This window comes from Rattus norvegicus, chromosome 1, assembly GCF_021556685.1.
Source record: "Rattus norvegicus strain SHRSP/BbbUtx chromosome 1, alternate assembly SHRSP_T2T, whole genome shotgun sequence".
In the NCBI taxonomy this organism is placed as follows: domain Eukaryota; kingdom Metazoa; phylum Chordata; class Mammalia; order Rodentia; family Muridae; genus Rattus; species Rattus norvegicus.
In genome coordinates this window covers 206,886,390-206,905,878 of record NC_141534.1, presented here as the reverse complement: position 1 = coordinate 206,905,878, position 19,489 = coordinate 206,886,390, and the positions used below count along the sequence as shown (strand labels likewise).

At 49.5% G+C, this 19,489-nt stretch overlaps 1 protein-coding gene across 2 annotated transcripts in view; it reads left to right on the top strand.

The window, feature by feature from the left end:
• Window positions 1-3,966: 3,966 nt before the first annotated feature.
• The window catches only part of Stk32c (serine/threonine kinase 32C), an 81,575-nt gene continuing 66,052 nt past the window's right edge, over window positions 3,967-19,489 (top strand). Inside the window, exons 1-2 of one of the 2 annotated variants that reach the window (XM_087577268.1) lie at window positions 3,967-4,246; window positions 4,581-4,901. In XM_087577268.1, coding sequence (XP_087433394.1) covers window positions 4,637-4,901 — 265 coding nt within the window. In that variant the 5' untranslated portion in view covers window positions 3,967-4,246; window positions 4,581-4,636. 2 annotated transcript variants of the gene reach the window in all.

Genomic DNA, 19,489 nt, shown 5'->3' with positions numbered 1-19,489 from the left:
AATGTAGGAGTGGCTGGAAAGACATTTTGTGGGTGTGGCTGACTTTCAGCACAGGAAGTGGTCCTTGATAATCTGAAAGGGGCTTGTACAATGTTCTGAATGAGATGGTTAGAGATGTGGCCTAGGAAGGGTTTGGGGGTGGAAGGACAGGTGAGAACACATTCCTAGAAATTGGATGAAATGCATCCCCTTCGTAACACAGCAGAGATCAGGAGGGAATAGTGTTCTGTGTTGAGTGAAAAGTGGAGGGAGAACCTTGGACGTGAAGGTGAGATTTTTCAAGCACAGTATAAAGATGTTGAGCCTTTGTAAAAGTGGAGGGAAGAAAAGGAAGAGACAAGCAAGATCTGTTAAGTGAACCGAGTTAGCGCTTTATCACTTGGGAGCCTCCTGGCTTATCCAGGTCACAAAAGTTGCTCAAATTAGGAAATTCACTGTGTGAAAAAATACATCTAGATGGTTGCCGAGGTGATAAAACTGAATGAGGAGTGGAGACGGGTGTCTAGGACTCCATTGCACTCTTCTGATAGAATTGGGAGATTCACAAGGCCTTAAAGAATGTTCTGTCAGCAGAAATGCTGCCAGCTGGGGTTGGGATGGACAGATTCAGGACAGTGAGAGAAAGCTGCTGGACTTCCATGATTCTGCAAGTAGAAAACTGGCTGGATTGTTACACTGAAATGTGTGCTACGTTTCAAGACAGAGGAAAAGGACCTCTGGACCACCCAGAGGCATCAAGGGTCTCTCCAGGCCAGGACACGGAGCATGGAGTACAGAGGAGTCTTAGGAGGCCTGCACTCTTTCTACTAGGTTTCTTTTTGCTTGGGTCTGGCTGTTTCTTCACCTCATATTTCCTTCTTCAGAATGGAAGTTTCTGCCTTGTTCTCATCTTGGTCTTACAACTTGGAAGCAGATAACCTGTTTTCTAGGTGCTGGGACCCCAGGTGGAGGGAGGTTTTGAGTATATCCAAGACCCCCAGAGAAGCCTTAAACAGAGGGTAGCATGTACATGTGCATGTGTTGCACATGCACAACACACACACACACACACACACACACACACACACACACACACACACTGCCTTTCCCATCTTGTCAAACACTATGGTATAAGTTTAGCAGTTTGGTGAGACAGCAAAACTAGCACATATTTCTTCATAATTTCACAGACAAGGTTTATTCTTAACCACTGATCTTAGCAATCTCAGTACAGGATTGTTTATTTCCTTCATAAGGGGAGCATTTTCCTCCTTTTCTTACTTTCTCTTGGGCACATGTCCAAATCCTTAGTGTCACTGTTACTCTTTGGAGCAGGCATGAAGTCAAGTCACTTAACCATGAGTACCCACCCACTGGTTCTAATAATGGAGAGGGGGCTCCCAGTGAGGAAATGGTTGAACTAGGCTTGCTGATCACTAGCCTGTCCCATCTCCTCAGTGCTGGCATCACCAGTGTGCAACACCCTTCTTTGCTTTTGGCACGAGTGCTGGAGATCTAGCAGGCTTGTGCTATGAGCACATTACTGACTGAATTAGCTTCTCAGCCTCTGTAGCTAACGTTTTTGGACAGCAGTTTACCCAGGATAACAGAAGCCACTGAAAGTGAAAATGTGTGGGGATGGAGGGGAGGAGTGTGTGCTTGATTTAGATGAGGAGATTCGAGACAGAGCTGAAAATACCCAGGTGGGATTTGAGACTTGGTGTTTATGTTGAGACTCTTGGAAATATTAGAGAGCTTGGGAACCCCTCCTAGCCTTCTAGCTCCCCTTTTAATCATGGTTGGTTCCGACTCTAGCCTCGGTGGTGGGAACAACATGCAGCATGCAACTGGGTAAAGCAGTTCCTGTCTTTGTTCCTGTTATGAGCTCTTCATTAGCCTGGTTCTTACTGTCTGTCCTCTGAATCTCTGGAGCCAGATCTATGGATAGAAGCAGGAATCTCTCAGTTTTCCATCAGACATTTTATCTCAGTGGCAAATACCTGAATGTACTAGCTAGCTTTAACTCTGAACTTGACCTTGAACCTGAGAAGGAAACCGGAGTTGAGGGATTGCCCAGACCAGACTGGCTTGCAGGCATGTATGTAGGGTGTCTTGATTGGTATAGACAGCTCAACACCATCCCTAGACAGGCTGCATAAGAAAGCCAGGTAAGCACGAGCCTGTGAGTGAGGCACGGATGAAGCATCCCCTGGGCTTTGTGCTTCAAGGTCCTGCCCTAAATTCCCCGGAGGACGCACTGTGGTCTGTAACTGGAAGAATCCCATTCCCTTCCTAAGTTGCTTTTAGTCAGTGTCTTACCACAACACCACACTGAAACTAGAACAGTAGTGGGGCAGAGCTGCTCATCATGGTGAACAGGTACAGCACGTCTGTGCTGATGGGCTTCTTCCTCCTTCCCCTTTATCCCACCCAGGACTCCATCCTATGGGTTGGTGTGGCCCATGTTTTGGGTTGACCTTTCCCACATGTAAGTCCTCTCTGGAAAAACCATTTGGGTATCTCTCAACCCAATGAAGTTGACATTCAAAATTTAATACTTGGGCAATCAGAGGCTTCGATGTTACTGCTTCTTTTAATTCACCCTTTACTTATTTTTTGAGACAAGGTCTCTCACTAATCTAGGAACTCACTTATTCAGTTAGACAGGTTGGCCAGCAAGCCCAGAAATCCTTCTGCCTTTGCCTTCCTATGCTAGGATGACAGTCATTCAGCCATGACTGGGAACAGAACTCATGCTTATGTGTCAGGCAAGCACTTTACCAACTAAGCTGTCCTCCAGCCCCTCTCCCATTTTGTCTATGGCACTCTCTTCTTTCTGTCCCCTAGGCCGTTCTTAGGAAGCCAGGGGTGGGGAGGAGGGACATAACTCTGCATTTTATTTACTTCCTGACATTTTTAGAGGTCTGGGAGGGAAAGGTTGCCACTATTTGGGTCAAGGTCCTTGAAGAATTCTGATGTGCAGAGTGGGTTTGCTGGCTTTCACTCTCTCCCACACAATGAAAGCTGAGGACCTCCTCTGAACAGGCCGTGCATCGGGTCTCAGTAGGCTTATGGGGTCCTAATGGAGCACATTACAGAAGACTGTAGACCTCTGCCGGGACTTATTTCACTGTCTCTGCCTTGGACAGTGTACCTTGAGACTCCTTGGAGACTTGTGGTAGCATGGCCGATCCCCCTACAACCTCTAAACATCTGAAGCCTCCCTCGTGCTCTGTCCTGGGTCAGCAGACAGCTCTGTTCATTATCTGGCCAAGAAAAAAAGGGCTCCTGTTTAGCCAAGACCTGGTTCTAGCTCCTAAAATGCTGGCCCAAGAAAGACCTAGGTTACCTATACTTAGCTTTTTCCAGCCAAGCAGGTTGGGGGCGGGGGCCTTCCTGAATTCCTAAGTCGGTAGGGGTGGATGAACCTGAGGGCTACTGTAGAAATTATGAGAGGGAAGAACCTGCAGCCTTGTGGTCACCCATAATCCACATAGGGACAGAAAGAGGGTCATTTCAGGTCTTCCAGGTGGTGGAGAGGGGGGCTGTCTTTGTGACCAGGTTTTAAGGCAGACTTAAGCAGGCAGAGACTTCCAAAGGTCAGAGCACTGAGTAACCGAAAAAGAGTTCCCAGTAACAAGGCCGTAGACACTGGAAGCCAAGCATCCCGACCTCGTGAAGGAGCAGGAGCAGAGACAGAAAGGCTAAGCTACGCTGCAGGCTTCCCGACATGCAGTGAAGACCCTAGCGAGTACACAGGACCCTACATAACTTGTGTTTCTCACCAGGCCTTTGGCGCAACCTGTACTAGGGGACTCTATTCAGTGCCGGATAAGCTATACAAAGAGGTCAGAGGAGCTAGAATAAGCACAACCAAGTTTCTGGACATGCGCATCTGTACATATGCGCCTTCTTGTAGCTAAGGGTCCTAACGTCCGCTCTGGGCGGGGATTCCGTGCCAAACTCCGCCCTACTCCCACCCTCCTCAGGCATCGAGATCCCGCGCCGCCTGTGGCCTCAGAGCGGGATAGCACCCTGCTGCCACCGCACGGCAGCTTAAATACTTCTCGACCCCCCCCCCCCCATTAACGCGCACAGTGCAAAGCCGCGGCCTAAAGTTTGAGGTTTCTAAGGATCGATTGGCAGAAATCTGCAATTGACTTTTTGTACGAAGACAGCGGAGGTAGGAAGGCCTAGGGAATTCCTGATTGCTCGCCAGTCACAGCATTCCTGAAGGGGTCCCAAAAGTCTCCGCCGCTCTGTGAAGGTAAGAGTCCTCATGTGTAGCCTCTTAGGCAATTCAAGATAGGAGGAAGGCGATTAGCATCTGTCCTCTCTCGCTTTTATCTCCGCTGCCTTTTCGGTGCAAGGGTCGAGCCTACGCAAACTAGACCCTTGTCCGCTGGTAGCCCGCGCGGCGCAGGGAATCTAATACCAGCCCCGCCTAGGCCCCGCCCCGGTTCCGGACTCCACCCTGAGTCCACCCCTCCGGCCCCGCCCCGCTGCTCGCAATCAGCGGGCGGGTCGGCTGCCCCGGAGAGCCAGAGCCAGTACTAGGAGCAAGGCCGGCGCTGCCGGCCCTTAGCGCTCTGCTCTCGCAGGGTCGGGCGCGGGCCATGTTCCGGGCTGTGGCCGCTGCGCATACCCAGGCCTGGCGATGAGGAGCGGCGCAGAGAGAAGGGGCAGCAGCGCCGCGGCGCCCCCCGGTTCTCCACCTCCCGGTCGTGCGCGCCCCGCGGGCTCCGATGTGTCTCCCGCCCTGCCGCCGCCGGCAGCTAGCCAGCCCCGGGCTCGGGACGCCGGCGATGCCCGCGCGCAGCCGCGCCCCCTGTTTCAGTGGAGCAAGTGGAAGAAGAGGATGTCTATGTCGTCCATATCGGCATCCAGCGCGCGGAGGCCGGTGTTTGACGACAAGGAGGATGGTGAGTGAAACCGCCCACTGGGGACTCCCGGGGACAGCCGGGTACCCGGGCCTCTGGAGACCTCGCGCGCTGTCTCAGGGTGGACGCGGGGGTGGCATTTCTCTGCGTTGGGATGCAGTCGCCACCTGGGTGGGACCGCTTCTTGGGCGTCTGCGTTTCCGGGGAAACTATTGGACCACGACTGAAGTCCCCGTGGCGCGTCCTGATTCCAGTGACAGCGCAGCGGGCAGATGAGGCTCTGGCCCGCCTTTCGAGGTGAGAGTCGGCGATGGTGGAGGCTGCTCCGGGCTCAGGCGCGACACCGCCCACTAATGCACACCGCACATTTTCATTTTCCTGTATGGGTGGTGTGCAGGCTGCGTGGTTACTTTTCATTCCAGGAGATTCTGCTTGTTGTGCAGTTTGTGAAGTGAGGTGGCTGTCCTACAGGTGGCACAGGGGCCTGGGCCCTTCAGTTTGAGGTGTTCCACACGGCAAACCCAGACCCTACACCGGATTATGCCTCACAGTTTATCCATGGCTTTGTGCTAAGACCCTCGGGAAACTCGTGCTCTGTGAAATCTTTCTGCAGAGATAGCTGTTGACCTGGGGGACCTGTGTCTCTTGAGTAGCAGCAGAGCAATCTGGTGGGGAGGTGGGGATGGGAGGTCCCAGACATCTGGCCCTGTAAGCACAGCAGCTGGAGCCGTGCTGGGTACAGGGACCTTTGACTTAGCACCTGCTGGATGCAGCCTGGGGGGGGGGGTTGGGATGGAGTCACATGTAACATATAGCTTTTCCCTACAGAAGCCATGCGAATAATTTTAAATGGTGCAGTCATGACACATTTGATGTTTTTTTGACATTTTCTTAAAATAGTTGAATATGCATTTTCATTTGTAGGCAGCCTACAGAGGTATGATGGATTTTTTTTTATAATTTTAGAACACAGTTCAGCATAGGAGCCCAAGCTACTTATTTCCAATAAATAATTTAAGCATTTAGTAAATTACAATAATCAGAAGTCAGGCCTGTGTTGGAGAGCATGTGAGGCTACATGCTGGCATTCCTATTGGAAACAGGAGGCGTGAGGCCAGGCTAGTGAGTTCCAGGCCTCTGCTGAGTATGGTCAGCAGGGGAGGGTCATTCAGGTCAGCCTTGTGTTCTGAGGTGGCTGGTCACTGTGCTCTGAACTTGGGGACAGCAGGACTCACATGCTTTCATTGTCAGTAATCAGAGTTAAAAACCAACCAACCAAACCAAACCAAACCAACCAACCAACCAACCAACCAACCAACCAACCAACCAACCAACCAGCCAGTCAACAAACCAAACAACCAATAAAACTGCCCCGTTGAAGGAAGCAGATCATTAAGTTGGTTTGCATCGGGTTTCTGGCTACAAGACGAGAGGTCTGGGAAACACATTTGCTTTCGTACTTGCTGGTGCCAGCTAAGGGCTGGCCACCCCTCCATGTCTCTGAATCATGTCTCCAAGGCAGCAGGGTAGAAACAGAAATTGACGTAGTGCAGGGGCTGCGGTTGTTGGTCTAAGTCTATGTTTTCTTCTTCACATTGTGCTGCCTCAGAACTCTAGGGTTAGCAGAGGGGCACGGAGCAAGACCAGCTGTGGTGCTCTCTGCCACTTGAGAACCTGCCTCTTTACTTGCTTGCAGTAGAAAGACAGAGGGTACTAATTGCTCTGGGCTTATGTGAGGTGAGCTGCTGACGTGCCTCACCAGGCCTTGTTTTGTACGATGTGTCACAGGCAGTGCTCATCATTGGCTGTGTGGCCCTGGACTGACACACCTCGAGAGCTTAACTAGGTTTTGGTGGGTTCGAGTGACCAAGTGGGTCCTGCTGGCTGAGAATGCTCTCTGGGAGGGTAACCACTTGGTTCTTCTTGTCTATGTCATTATCAGGGCACGCATAGAGTCAGGGTGTAGCGTCTCCTTCCATGCAGTGCCTTGAGTGAAGGTGTTAGGATTCGTGTACACAGAACGAGTATAGCCGGACCAGAAGAGCAGCCTTCAGGTGGGACTAGGGCCTGGACTCCTGTGTTCCAGGGGACACAAGTCACCCCCTTTTCCTGATGTAGTGGGGCCTAAGAGGCAGCCGTGCTGTGCTGGTGACTTGCATGTACTGGAACTATACAGTTGCCATGGCAATGTGAGACCTTCTGATGAGTTTTTTTTTTTTTTTTTTTTTTTTAGATTAAAACACCTAATTAATATATCAAATTTGCTCAGCAAAGGGGGAAAAAAGGAAGAAAATAGGAGGGCAGTTTAACAAAGTAGCAGGTAAATTGCAACTAAAGAGTATAGTCTTGCCAAATAAGATCTTAAATGGCCTCTGTTTCTATTAGTCCTCCTGGAACCCAGCGTGGCTGTTCCTCCCTGGCTGATATTTGGGGCAAGAGAAGAATTCCTTGCCTTTCTTTTTTCAACCAAGGGCTCTATTTGCTTTGCTCTTTGCTCTGGCTTCTACTAAATTCGCTTGGAGAGTGGCCTCCTATCACTACCTCGGTGCCTCTGATACTGAGGGGTTTCCAGTACCTTCCCACTCCAGTAACCCGCTGAGACATTGCTCCATCCCAGCAAACTAGGGCTTGCCACTGCAGACCCACTGTGGTGTCCCCTTCACAGGAGGGAATTCCTGATAGCTGAGAAGACTTGCTCCCGTCCTGGACCCTGGAAATGAGTGAGGGTGCCTCTCCAGTGTGGTAAGTTGGGGAGCACAGTGGAGGACATTTAAAACACTCTTTTAAAAAGAAATGAAAAGAAAACCATTTTTTTCTAATTAGAAGTGTGTTGCAATGTATATATTTGAAAAAGAAGTTATACTTCATGCCAGAATGCACGTTCAGCATGGTGAGGTCCTCAGGCGAATGTCTGGGTGCCTGCCCAACCTCAGGTCTCTTCCAGAGACCCAGGAATGCAGTCACACCTACAGCTGTGTGGACACCCTTTCCCCGGCTTTTGTACAGAAGTGGGACCACTTTCTACACACTGTTTTGCTGTAACCTGCTCTTTTATTTATCAACATGTCACCAACATCTAAGAGATTGGAAGCATCTCTGTCGGCTGCTAGATCCCTGTCAGCAGCTCTCCACCTGGGTAGTGTGTCACATTCAGTGGGCACTCTTGAAGGACACCAAGTCCCTTCCTGGAAAAGCTGAGGTTCAGCTCGTGGAGATGGGCTGGCCCAGGGTGAGGCTCAGACATCTCTTGTCTACATCCCCGTGACTCTGAGGAATAGGCAGCCCTTCCTTCCTCTGTGTAGATGTAATTTCTCTGATTACTTAATTTCCAATGGGAGGACATTTTTGAAATACAAGCTACATGGCCATGAATGTCTTTGCATGCTCATCTCTGGCACTGTCACCTTAGGATGAAGTTTCAGGACTGTCATAGCTATGTAGGGTGGAGATGGAGACCGGGAGACAGCAGACTTGGGCCCTCATACTGTAGCACATATATGGAAGTCTGAAGACAACTTGAGAATGTTGGTTTCGTTCTGACATGTGGCTTCCAGGGAATAAACTCAGGTTGTCAGGCTTGGTAGTCAGTGCTTTTACCTGCTGACTCATCTCCCTGGCCCAGTTTTACTTTTTATATTGAGAATTCACCCACTGAGAATGGTAACACCTTGTTCTCTGAGTTCCGCATTTTCTTGGACTGAGCATGTTGAAGGTATTTGTAGGCTCGGATTTTTTAGTCTTCTTGTATGTTGGTTCCATCGCATTGCTGGGCTGGGTCCCCCCCACCCCCCTCCACTGGTTCTGCTTTACGTGGTTAATGTTGGCTGAAGAGATAGTTGGTTCAAATATTCATTTGCCAAGCATTGGTCATAATCTGAGACAGGAGGGTCATGACAAAGCTGGGCTATGTAGTGAGACTGTCTAAAAATCAGAAAGCAGACTGACCAACCAAATAGCTACTTTGCTAAAACCCTTGCTAGGTTTTATAACATTCTGGTGACTTTTGTTGGGTGTCCTGGGAGGTCTGTTATGCCACCTGCAGCCCAGGGCTCTAGATATAGAGTGACATTTGCCTCTCTTTCATTGATGTTATCCCCCAGAGCTCAGAAAGCAGAGTCTGAGGCTCTTCTGTGTTTCAAAGTGTTGTTTGGCCCAGTTTACTAAGTGTATATGGTGTGTGTGTGTGTGTGTGTGTGTGTGGTATGTGTGTGTGTGTGTGTGGTGTGTGTGGTGTGGGGTGTGTGTGGTGTGGCATGTGTATGTGTGAGTGTGTGGTATGTGTGTGGTTCAGTGTGTGTGGTGTGGTGTGTATGTGCGTGTATGTGTGTGTGTGGTGTGTGGTGTGTGGTGTGTGTGGTGTGGTGTGGGGTGTGTGTGGTGTGGCATGTGTATGTGTGAGTGTGTGGTATGTGTGTGGTTCAGTGTGTGTGGTGTGGTGTGTAAGTGTGGTATGTGTGAGTGTGTGGTGTGTGGTGTGTGGTGTGTGGTGTGTGTGGTGTGGTGTGGGGTGTGTGTGGTGTGGTATGTGTAAGTGTGGTATGTGTGAGTGTGTGGTGTGTGTGGTGTTGTGTGGGGTGTGTGTGGTGTGGTATGTGTATGCATGGTATGTGTGAGTGTGTGGTGTGTGTGGTGTGGTGTGTGTGGTGTGGTGTGTATGTGCGTGTATGTGTGTGTTTTTGTGTGCTATGTGTGCATGTGTTATGTGTATGTATGGTGTGTGTGTGTGCATGTGAGTATGTGATTGGTGTGTGGTGTGTGCATGTGTGTGATATGTGTGCTGTGTGTGGTATGTGTGCTGTGTGTGGTGTTTGTGCAGTGTGTGTGTGGTGTGGTGTATGTGTGTGTATGCTGTGTGTGTGGTGAATGTGTGTGGGGTGTGTGATGTGATGTGTGGGTGTATCTGAGAGTGTGTGTGTGGTGTATGTATGTGTGTGTATGGTGTGTTTGGTGCGTGTGTGTGGTATATGTGTGTGTGTATGTGGTGTGGTGTGTGTATGTGTTTGTGGTATGTGTATGGTGTGTACATGTATGTGGTCTGTGTTCATGTGTGTGGTGTGTGTGCAAGGTGTGTGTGTATGTGTGTGTTATATGTGTGGTGTGTGTGGTGTGTGTGTGTAGTGTGTACATGTGTGGTGTGTGTGTGTGGTGTGTGTGTGTATCTGAGAGTGTGTGAGAGTGTGTGTGTGGTGTATGTGTGTGTGGGTGTGTATATGGTGTGGTATATGTATGTGGTATGTGTGTGGTATATGTGAGATGTGTGATGTGTATGTGGTGTGTTCATGTGTGTGGTATATGTGTAGTGTGTGTGTGGTGTGGTGTGTGTAGTGTATACATGTGTGTGGTGTATGTGTGTTGTGTCTGGTGTGTATAGTGTATACATGTGTGTGGTGTGTGTAATGTGTACATGTGTGTGGTGTATGTGTGGTATATGTAGTGTGTACATGTGTGTGGTGTGTATAGTATGTACATGTGTGTGGTGTATGTGTGGTGTGTGTGGTGTCTGTAGTGTGTACATGTGTGTGGTGTGTATAGTGTGTACATGTGTGTGGTGTGTGTGGTGTCTGTAGTGTGTACATGTGTGTGGTGTGTATAGTGTGTACATGTGTGTGGTATATGTGTGGTGTGTGTATGTATCTGAGAGTGTGCATGTGGTGTATGTCTGTGTGTGTGTGTGGTTGGTATGTGTGGTGTGTGTATGTGTGAGTGTATGGTATGTGTATGGTGTATTGTGCGGTGTATGTGTGTATGTAAGTCTGAGTGTATGGTACGTGCATGGTGTATTGTGTGGTGTATGTGTGTATGTAGGCCTGAGAGCAGTCTTGGGTGTTGTTCTTCAGCCTATCTACCTTTTGTTTGTTTTGTTTTTGAGACAGATCTCTCACTATCCTGCAGCCTGCCTAGTAGGCTACGCTGTTTGGCTAGTGAGCTTCAAGGACTCTCCTGTCTCTGCCTCCCCAGTGTTGGTATTACAAGTGTGTGGCATCACATTTGACTTCTAGAGTGTATGTTCAGGGGATTGAGGTCAGACCATCACGCTTGAATGCCAGTTGTTCTACTGAGGAGCTGTCTCCCCAGCCCTTTGCCTGGAACTCCAAGGCAAGGGAGAGGAGGACTCTTGTGTAGCTCAGACCTGGGTTGTTGATGATTCTCTCTCCCCAGCCTTGGAGAGGCTTCGGAGAAAGAGGCTCTTCCCTGGTTGTATGCCCTGTCTGAATGGCATCAGGTGTGGGTGGTAGAACATGTTTACATGTTTGGAAGGAGGGCATCTGATCCTGACCAGTAGTTCCTGTCTTGGCCACTGTGCCCCTGCTTCTCTAGATGTTTGCTCTTGAGTTCCTGAGTTCCAGGTACAGTATATATGTCCAGGAGGATCCTTGAATGACTGTGAAGCCGAGTGCTTCTTTTCCTTCTGGCCAATGAGGCCCATCTAGAGTGGACTTGGGACCCACAGTCAGACATTTTTATGTAACAAATGTCATCTCTGTGTGTCTATCCATCTGGTTGTGCAGTTTACAATGCTAAAAATAAGCCAGCTTTTTGTTTAAAAATTTAGCCACCCAGTTTTCAGTTGAGAAGCAATGCAGATAACACCGAAAGTCATTTTTGTTCAGAGCTTCTCTCAGCTGGTGAGGCCCACAGAAATGGAGAGGGGAGTCTTAGGGAGGCCATGCTGTGCGAAAGCATTTCTCCCAAATAGTTGGATTGAAGAGCTCACATAGATTCTCAAAGTGTCGTGAGTGCCTCTGTGCCCCAGGGGGAGGGACCTGAAGACATGGATTCTGGTTCAAGAGGGTCTAGAGGTCTAACAGACCAGCTCCCAGGAAATGTTGCTGGTCCACTGATGCAATTCTGATAGCAAGAACTTTGAGTGTACAGTGAATGTACAGTACGTGTGTTGTTGAGCGAGGACAGGGAGCTGGTAGGATCTGCATATCTTGAGCCCTGATGAGCTATGAGCAGTGAGGAGGATGTCTGTCTGGTTTTGCTGGGAGCTGGGCTTGACAGACTCACCTGTGACTGAGGCTGTTGTCACTTCCCACTGAGCTACCTACCACTTGCTCCCACTGTCACTAGAGCCTTGTAGTCAGTGTGTTTTTTACACCTTGCTTCCTCTTCCAGGTGCTTAGGAAGGTCCTTTCCCATGTGTAACCACTGTGCTCGTGTGGCCCATTTGCTTGGTAACACAACAGTTTGCCTCTAGGCATGGCCGCTGAGAGATGGCTGTCCTATTGGTCACTGTGTCTTTGTTTTGCAGGGGTAGCTACGGGAAGGTTGTGCGTTCCCACCAGCTTCCATACCTCTGGGTGCTGAGGGGGCTGTCCATGCTGCCAATGGTCCTGATGCTGAGGGCTGGTGCCCTGTGGTCCCAGTTGCTTTTGTGGTTCATTTAACCAAAGGGCTGGGGTCTCCACCGGCGCCATTCTTCCTTCCCAACTCGACTTTTCCTTCGCACCTGAAACTATCATGAGCGGTGTTATATGTTGGATTTGCTCCTCAGGCACTATCTACCTATTGTTTGCTTTGGTCTGTGCCACAAGCCCTGCTGCAGTGAGCTTTTATTGCTAACATGCTGGCACATGGCAGGGGTCTGGTCTTCTCAGCTGTGCCTCTTGCATTGGGCAGGGTGCTGTCACCCTGGGTAAGCACCGAGTTCCAGTGTGCCTTATTCTTGCTGGGGTCAGGGCCAGTGCTCCCCTCACGACCCAATCAGGCAGAGACTCTGTTGCTCTTTTCATTACTGTGACGAAACACCTGACAACACCATTTAAGAAGCATTTATCTGGCTCATCGTTTGAAGGCACAGTCCGTCATGGCAGGGAAGACATGGTGGCAGGAGTGTGAGTTAGGTAGTCACACTGCATCTACAGTCAGGGAGCAGGAAGAGGTGAATGCTGGGGCCCAGCTTTCTCCTCTTTATGCTGTGCAAGGACCTCAGCCCCTGGAATGGAGATGCCCAGAATCACTGTGGTTTTTCCTACCTCAGTTAACCGAATGCAGTAACTCCCTCACAGACATGCCCAGAAGCTTGTCTCTCAGGCAATCCCAGATCCTATCAAATTGTTGATATTAATCACTACCATCCCACGTGTTGAATAATCATAATGATCAAAGTTTAAGGATAATATGGAGCAAACCGAAATTAATACAACGTTGTTATTTTTGAAAACCAGAGTGTCTGCTTCATTAAAAACTTATTCCCTGCTGACTTGAAATCTGTTGTTTAAAAGAACCACGGTGGTTACACAGGTCAGCACGGCTGGGAAACCAGCACAGACCCAACACTTGCCAACTTGCTTGGGTCCAGCTCTGAGGCAGGAGTTCTTCCTATCCCTGTTCCCCAAAATGTGACCTGGTCTTCAGCACGTTTCCTCCCATACCCTGGCCCGTGTGGATTGTGTGAAGCCCTAGCTTGCTGTTATTTCAGTTCTGAAGCCAAGGAGATGCTGTAGGTGGGAGGCAGTGTCGCCCCCAATTTATTAAAAATAGGAACAGGCACACTCCATTTTTTCACAGCGATTTAAGAAGTTGACTTTGAAAAGGTTTCTGGGCTTTCAGAATTACCATCTGACTCTTCATGCTTCGAATGCAGAAGGCTTAGCTTATGACCACAGCAAACACTAAACACCATGTGTATGGAGTTTCTCCGAGTTCACTCTGGGGGTCGTTGTCACATAACTATTTGTGCGTATGGCATTTTGTTCTTGTTGTTTTGAGGTGAGGCCCTGAAGGTAGGAACCTTGAAGCAACCTTGACTGCCATCTTCCTTCCGGGCACCCCCACCTTTCCCTAGGTGCTGTGGTCACCATATCTAACCTTGGGGGTGCTGCTATTGTAAGCCCATTCATGGATCAAGACAGACCCGCTGACATTGTCTCTCAAGGCAGACTCACTTGGTGCTCTGGGGACCATCGTGTTGGTTGTCTTTTCCTTGTAAGGTACACCAAAATATAGTGACTTACACAATTTTATTGTTTCTTGTGATTTCATGGGGTCAGACATCAAAGTGGCTTTCTCACTCACGGGTTAGATCATAAGAGTTCTTGCTGCTGCTAGTGTTCGGATATCCTACTGTTTTATGAGTCACCTCAAGGCCTGATGCATTATCCAGCCGTCCCCTCGAGTGGCCTTCACAGCAGAGCTGCTTGGTTATCCTTCCGAGATTTCCATATGTCCCCTGGGATGCCCTCTCTGAGGGCAGAGGGGCTGTGGGATCTGCTTCTAGCCTCAAGTCTCCACCAAATGAACTTTCAGGAATGGCACCCTCTGAGGTCACACTACCTCAGCCTCGTCCTTCTAGAAGTTAGGAACTAAGGAACTCAGTGTACACTAGGCAGGAAGGTTGGGGGTTGGGCTCAGCCTTCTGAAAGGAACACCCAAGAACCTGGGGATGCATTTGAACTCAGTTGTCCTCATGGTCTCAGGCTTATTGCTTCCCATCATCACTGAGGTGGGTACAGAGCAGAAGTGGAAGGTACCAGGCTTCTCGAGGAGCGGGCTTGAAGGCAGAATCCCTTCTCCTGTGTCTGCTGCGGAGGTCACTTCCAGGCTCCCCTGGGACACAGGAAAGGAACTTCCCAGGGCTAAGGTCCCCAGTGAAGCACCAAGTCTGTCCTGGTGGTACAAACCTGAGCCACGCATGATGCCAGTTCAGCTGAGGCTACTCAGCACACGCAGAGGTCCCCAAACCAGTTGTCACACAGTACCTGAAGCACCAAGGTGGGGGCAAGGTGTGTGTGTGTGTGTGTGTGTGTGTGTGTGTGTGTGTGTGTGTGTGTACTTATCAAGTAAGCAACTTTCTATTTTTGGAAAGTGAGTCCAAAGAGTCAGGGGTTTGTGTCTGCTGTGGGCTGTGTATTTGTGAATGTGGGGGGATGGGTCACTGCTCAGCTGTGGCCCTGTCTCCATCTGGTTGGGGGGGGTCTTTTCTGGAAACCTCTTAGACTCTGGACTCAGTTCCTAAGAGGCCTCTGTAGGATCTACCCAGGTCTGTCCAAAAGTCTTGTTTGTTTTAGCCCCATCGTTTTGCTTTTTCCTCCTGTTTTTTTTTTTTTTGGTGTGTGTTTGTGTGTATGTGTGTAGTTCATGTATATGTTCGTGTGGGTACGTGCAGGTACGTGTGCACATGCCTGAGGAGCCCAGAGGTCAGTGTTGAGTGTCTTCTGAGGCTCTCCCCTTTGCTTTTTGAGATAGCTTCTCTCACTCAGCCCATACACTGGCTAGATCGGCTTGCCAGCCAACTCTGGGGACACACCCATCTCTGCCTGCTAAGTGTTAGGTTATAAATGTGCAGCACTGTGCTCTGCTTTTTGTGTGTAGCCGGAGATCCGAACTTAGATCCTTGTGCAGATACTTTACTGGCTACGCTACCACTCTGTTTGCTTTCTTGTGTCTCTGGAGTCATATATTAGTTCCACAGGCAGAAAAGGGGTTCTTTAAAGCTCAGTGACAGAGAGATGAAGCAGGGGGGATGAAACTAAGAGGGGGAGAGTGCAAATGGCTTTAAGAGAGGCCGCAGGGTCCCAGGCCCCTTGTGTCCCTGCTCTCCTCAGGCCCTTCCAGCAGTGCCAGGGTGTCCCCAGCCAGAAAGGCTGTGACTCAGGAGTTGGTTGGTAGTACATGAATGGGCTGGCTATTCTGAACATACAGGGCACAGTTGCTGAGAGGGTGACCTTAGGTGTCCTGAGCTGAGATGGCTGCCCCAGAAGGGTCAGCATGCGAATTTGAGTGGTCACCAGTGACTGAGTTCTGACTTATTCCAGGAAGAAAGAGGGTAAAGATTGCCACCCTGCTTTGGGCTTCATACAGGCACCAGCAAGCAAGGGTGGGGCGATCTAGGAGGAGCTATTCTGGATGGGGAGGTGCCCCAGGCCCTTGCCTTATTTTCCTATGTCACATCCCCTTTCCCATCTGCAGAGACTCCTTCTGCCCTTCTTTCCCTAACTTGACCTCCCTGCTGACCCTTATGTTGCTTCCCAGGGTTGTTGAAGATGACCTAGAGACTGTAACCTGTGAGCCCTACTTCCATACAGTGATCAGGCACCTAGGGTCACCTGGGACATTGGCTTCCAGCTGCTGACCCAGCATGGTTATTAATAGTGTCCCCTTTCCCTTGTGACGGTGTCCTGGTTTGGGTGATAAATTACATAGATCCTCTACCGAAGCGCCAGATACTCACCAGACGATCTCCCCCCGTTTATAGCTTTTTCTTATGTAATGAGAGTGACAAGAAAAAAAACTTAAGAAATCCGTTGTCTTATGTAACCAGCACTCATGCAGAAGCCATTTTCCTGTTTGTCATCTCTCTGTCTTACCCACACTTGCACATATACAACAGAGACATTTCTTCTTAGCAGTTTTTCTCCCAAGACATTTACTTTAGAACATGTAGATTGGTAGGGAAGTCGTGGAGCTGGTAGGGGACCCATATCCCAGTGTTTATGTTCTTTCACATGAAGATCTTATGTTAATGTGATGTGTCGGCAGTCTGGTGTAATGGTACACACCTGTAATCTCAGCACTGGGAAGGCTGAAGCAGGAGGGATGTGAGTTTAGGGCCAGCCTTAGCTACATAGTCGGATCCTATTCCAAACAAAGTGCAGGGTATGTCAAAGCCAGTGAGTGACACAGTAGGGCTACACCGTTGGTGAACTGTGTTTCTGCCGTATTCAGACTTCTCCAGTCATCCCTTAATGTTTCCTCTGTCTCCAGACCCCACCTGGATCCCAGATGAGATTTAGTGTTGTAACTCCTTAGTCCTTTCGTGGTTGCTGTAGGATCTCTTGTCCTGTGTTCTTGATGGCCATTCATATGTCCTGCAGCGTCCCCCTCCCAGTCAGTAGTTATTCCATCCTTCCCTGGGGATTAGTCGGGGGCTGTGGATTCGGGGAGGAAGACCTCAGAGGCAAAGGACCATTTGATGTGGCTGACTGAGAACTCACACAGCCCACACCACCCATGGTGGCATCTATTAGATGGCATGGTTAAGGTGCTGTGTGAGTCAGCTTCTTTTTGTCACTGTCGTGAAATACCTGACCTAGGCTTCTGAGACACAGAAGGAGGTTGCAGGCTCAAAACCTAAAATTGGGCAGGAGGAAAAACCATTGTCTTGGCTCTGGAAAGAATAGCAATGAGTGGTTCAGTGTGTGTATGTGTGTGTGTGTGTGTGTGTGTGTGTGTGTGTCTGTGTCTGTGTCTGTGTGTCTGTGTGTGTGTGTATCTGTGTGTGTCTGTGTGTGTGTCTGTGTGTGTGTCTGTGCGTGTGTGTAGAGACAGAGAGACAGAAAGATAGAGAGAAAGACAGAGACAGAGAGAAACAGAGAGAAAGACAGAGACAGAGAGAAACAGAGAGAAAGACAGAGACAGAGAGAAAGACAGAGACAGAGAGAAAGACAGAGACAGAGAGAGACAGAAAGACAGAGACAGAGAGAAAGACAGAGACAGAGAGAAAGACAGAGACAGAAGAGACAGAGAGAAAGACAGAACAGAGAGAAAGACAGAGACAGAGAGAGACAGAGAGAAAGACAGAGACAGAGAGAAAGACAGAGACAGAGAGAGACAGACAGACAGAGACAGAGAGCACATGAGTGTGCACAAGCAGGTGAGCCGTGAGGGTTTTGTCACCTTGAGGTGACCCCTGTTTCTGCATAGATGATTTGTCTCTTCTCCCACTATGTGGCTGTTCAGCCACTTGTGTTACGATGTACTCTTGTTTCATGGAACGGGCTGTGATCCAGCTCTACCTAGCACTGCTGTTCGCATTGCTCCCCTGGCTCCATTGGCACGCCTCATCAACATTTGTGGCAGCTTTTTGTTGAAAATGTTCTTACGTCCTGGCACACAATATTCCAAGCTTAGCCTGCATGCTTCCTGACCCAGCCCTAGGGTCAGCCAACTCTTCAGGGAACACTGGCTTCTGTTTCTAGATGGATGTTGTAGATCTGAGCTCTATTCACTGGGTGAGCTCCTCGCTTCTAGGGGGATTTAAGCCCACGCCTGGTTGTATTGTTTATGATCCAGCTCTTCCCATTGCTTCATCCGTTCAGCTCATCTTGCTCTCCGTACTCTCACTGCGGGCCATTTGTGTGAGCATGGGCTCGCTCCTCACTTTGGAAAAGTGTCTTGTCTTTTGAGGCTGCACTTCTCCATGTCCTATGGGATGGGCAGCAGCCAATACCATTGGTAGCTGGCCTGACCCTCTTAGTGGGGCTTTGCTATTCTCTGTGGAACACAGAAGATTCACAGAACACCCCATAAAACTCTGATACCTAGGACCAGGACCAAACAAGACCTTTACCTCTGAATGCCACCTGAAACATGACATGTCTCATCCTAAACCATGAGCGCCCACCTGGGCTAGCCTGAGCGAGGACTGCTGCTCCTTACACTGGCTAACATGGGGACAGTGTTGCTTTGCCAGCCACGGTTTCAGGTAGCTTCATTGTTCTGATGGAAGTGTTATGAAGATGCCCACCCATAAGGTTACCCCATATGCTAAGCACATCAAGGCTCTGGTACCTCAAACCCTTGGAGTTCACCTACCCAAAGCCCTAAGTCTTCTCAAACACCATCTTCCAGAGGCACCCTACCTCCTCCATGGTGTCCCCTCTCCCCCTCAGATTGCAATAAGCCTTAAACCCACCTTGTTCAGGCACAGGCTACTTCTGACTTCTCTGCTTAGAGTGTTGAGCCTATAGCCCAGCAAGTATAGCCCTGAGTAGACACCCAACAAGATGTCCATGTCTTTGTCTTCAGAGGCACAATGGCAATGCCCATATGGCTTTGTGTGGGCACTAAGAGTTGGAACCAGGTGACCTACAGGCCACATTCTTGTGTGTTGATGCCACAGAACCCTTTCTCAATGGAACAGAAGACCTGCTGCACATGGCAGCATGGTACAGCTCATAACCATGCTGCTGAGGAAAGGAGTGGGGCACAGAGTTCTTGCTGCTCAGCCCCACCTGGAAGAAAGCTCAACAGAGGTGTTCTCAGACCTCCACTGGCAGCTGGGGCTTGTCTTTCTGTGTCCAGCCTCTGATTTGACTTCATTCTCTCTATGTCCTGTGAGATGTTCCAGATTCAGCATGGTCGAGAGTAAGCCCCATAGTCAGGCTTGTTGGCTCATGCCTGTCATACTAGTACTCAGGAAGATAGGTCACGAAGACAGCTATGAGCTCAAGGCTAGTTTGAGCTACTCTGCCTCTAAACAAACAAACAAAAAACAAACCCCACACTCTGTAAATCCCTCTTCAACCTGGCATCTCCATGTTTTTAAACTCTTCCCCACAGGTGCTTCTTGTCCCCCACCATGATCCCTGCCTGTCAGGTCATTTCTCTGTGGATCTCAGCTGCAGACTCAGAACCATGACCTCTACAACGTGTCCCCAGGTCTAGGCCCAGTGCTTTCTCTATTCTCCCTGTCCTGAGAACTCTCCCTGAAAGTTAGAGATGCTTCTGGACTCTCAGTGATCACCACCCCTGAGGGGAAGTACTGTAAGGTTCTTCAGAGAACCCTGGATGCAGGGAATTTGGGAGGTGAGGGTGGTGGTGTTAGTAGTGGTGGTGAATTATGAGTTGTCTCAAGGTCCTAGCTGTAGGGCAAGGTGTGTGTGTGTGTGTGTGTGTGTGTGTGT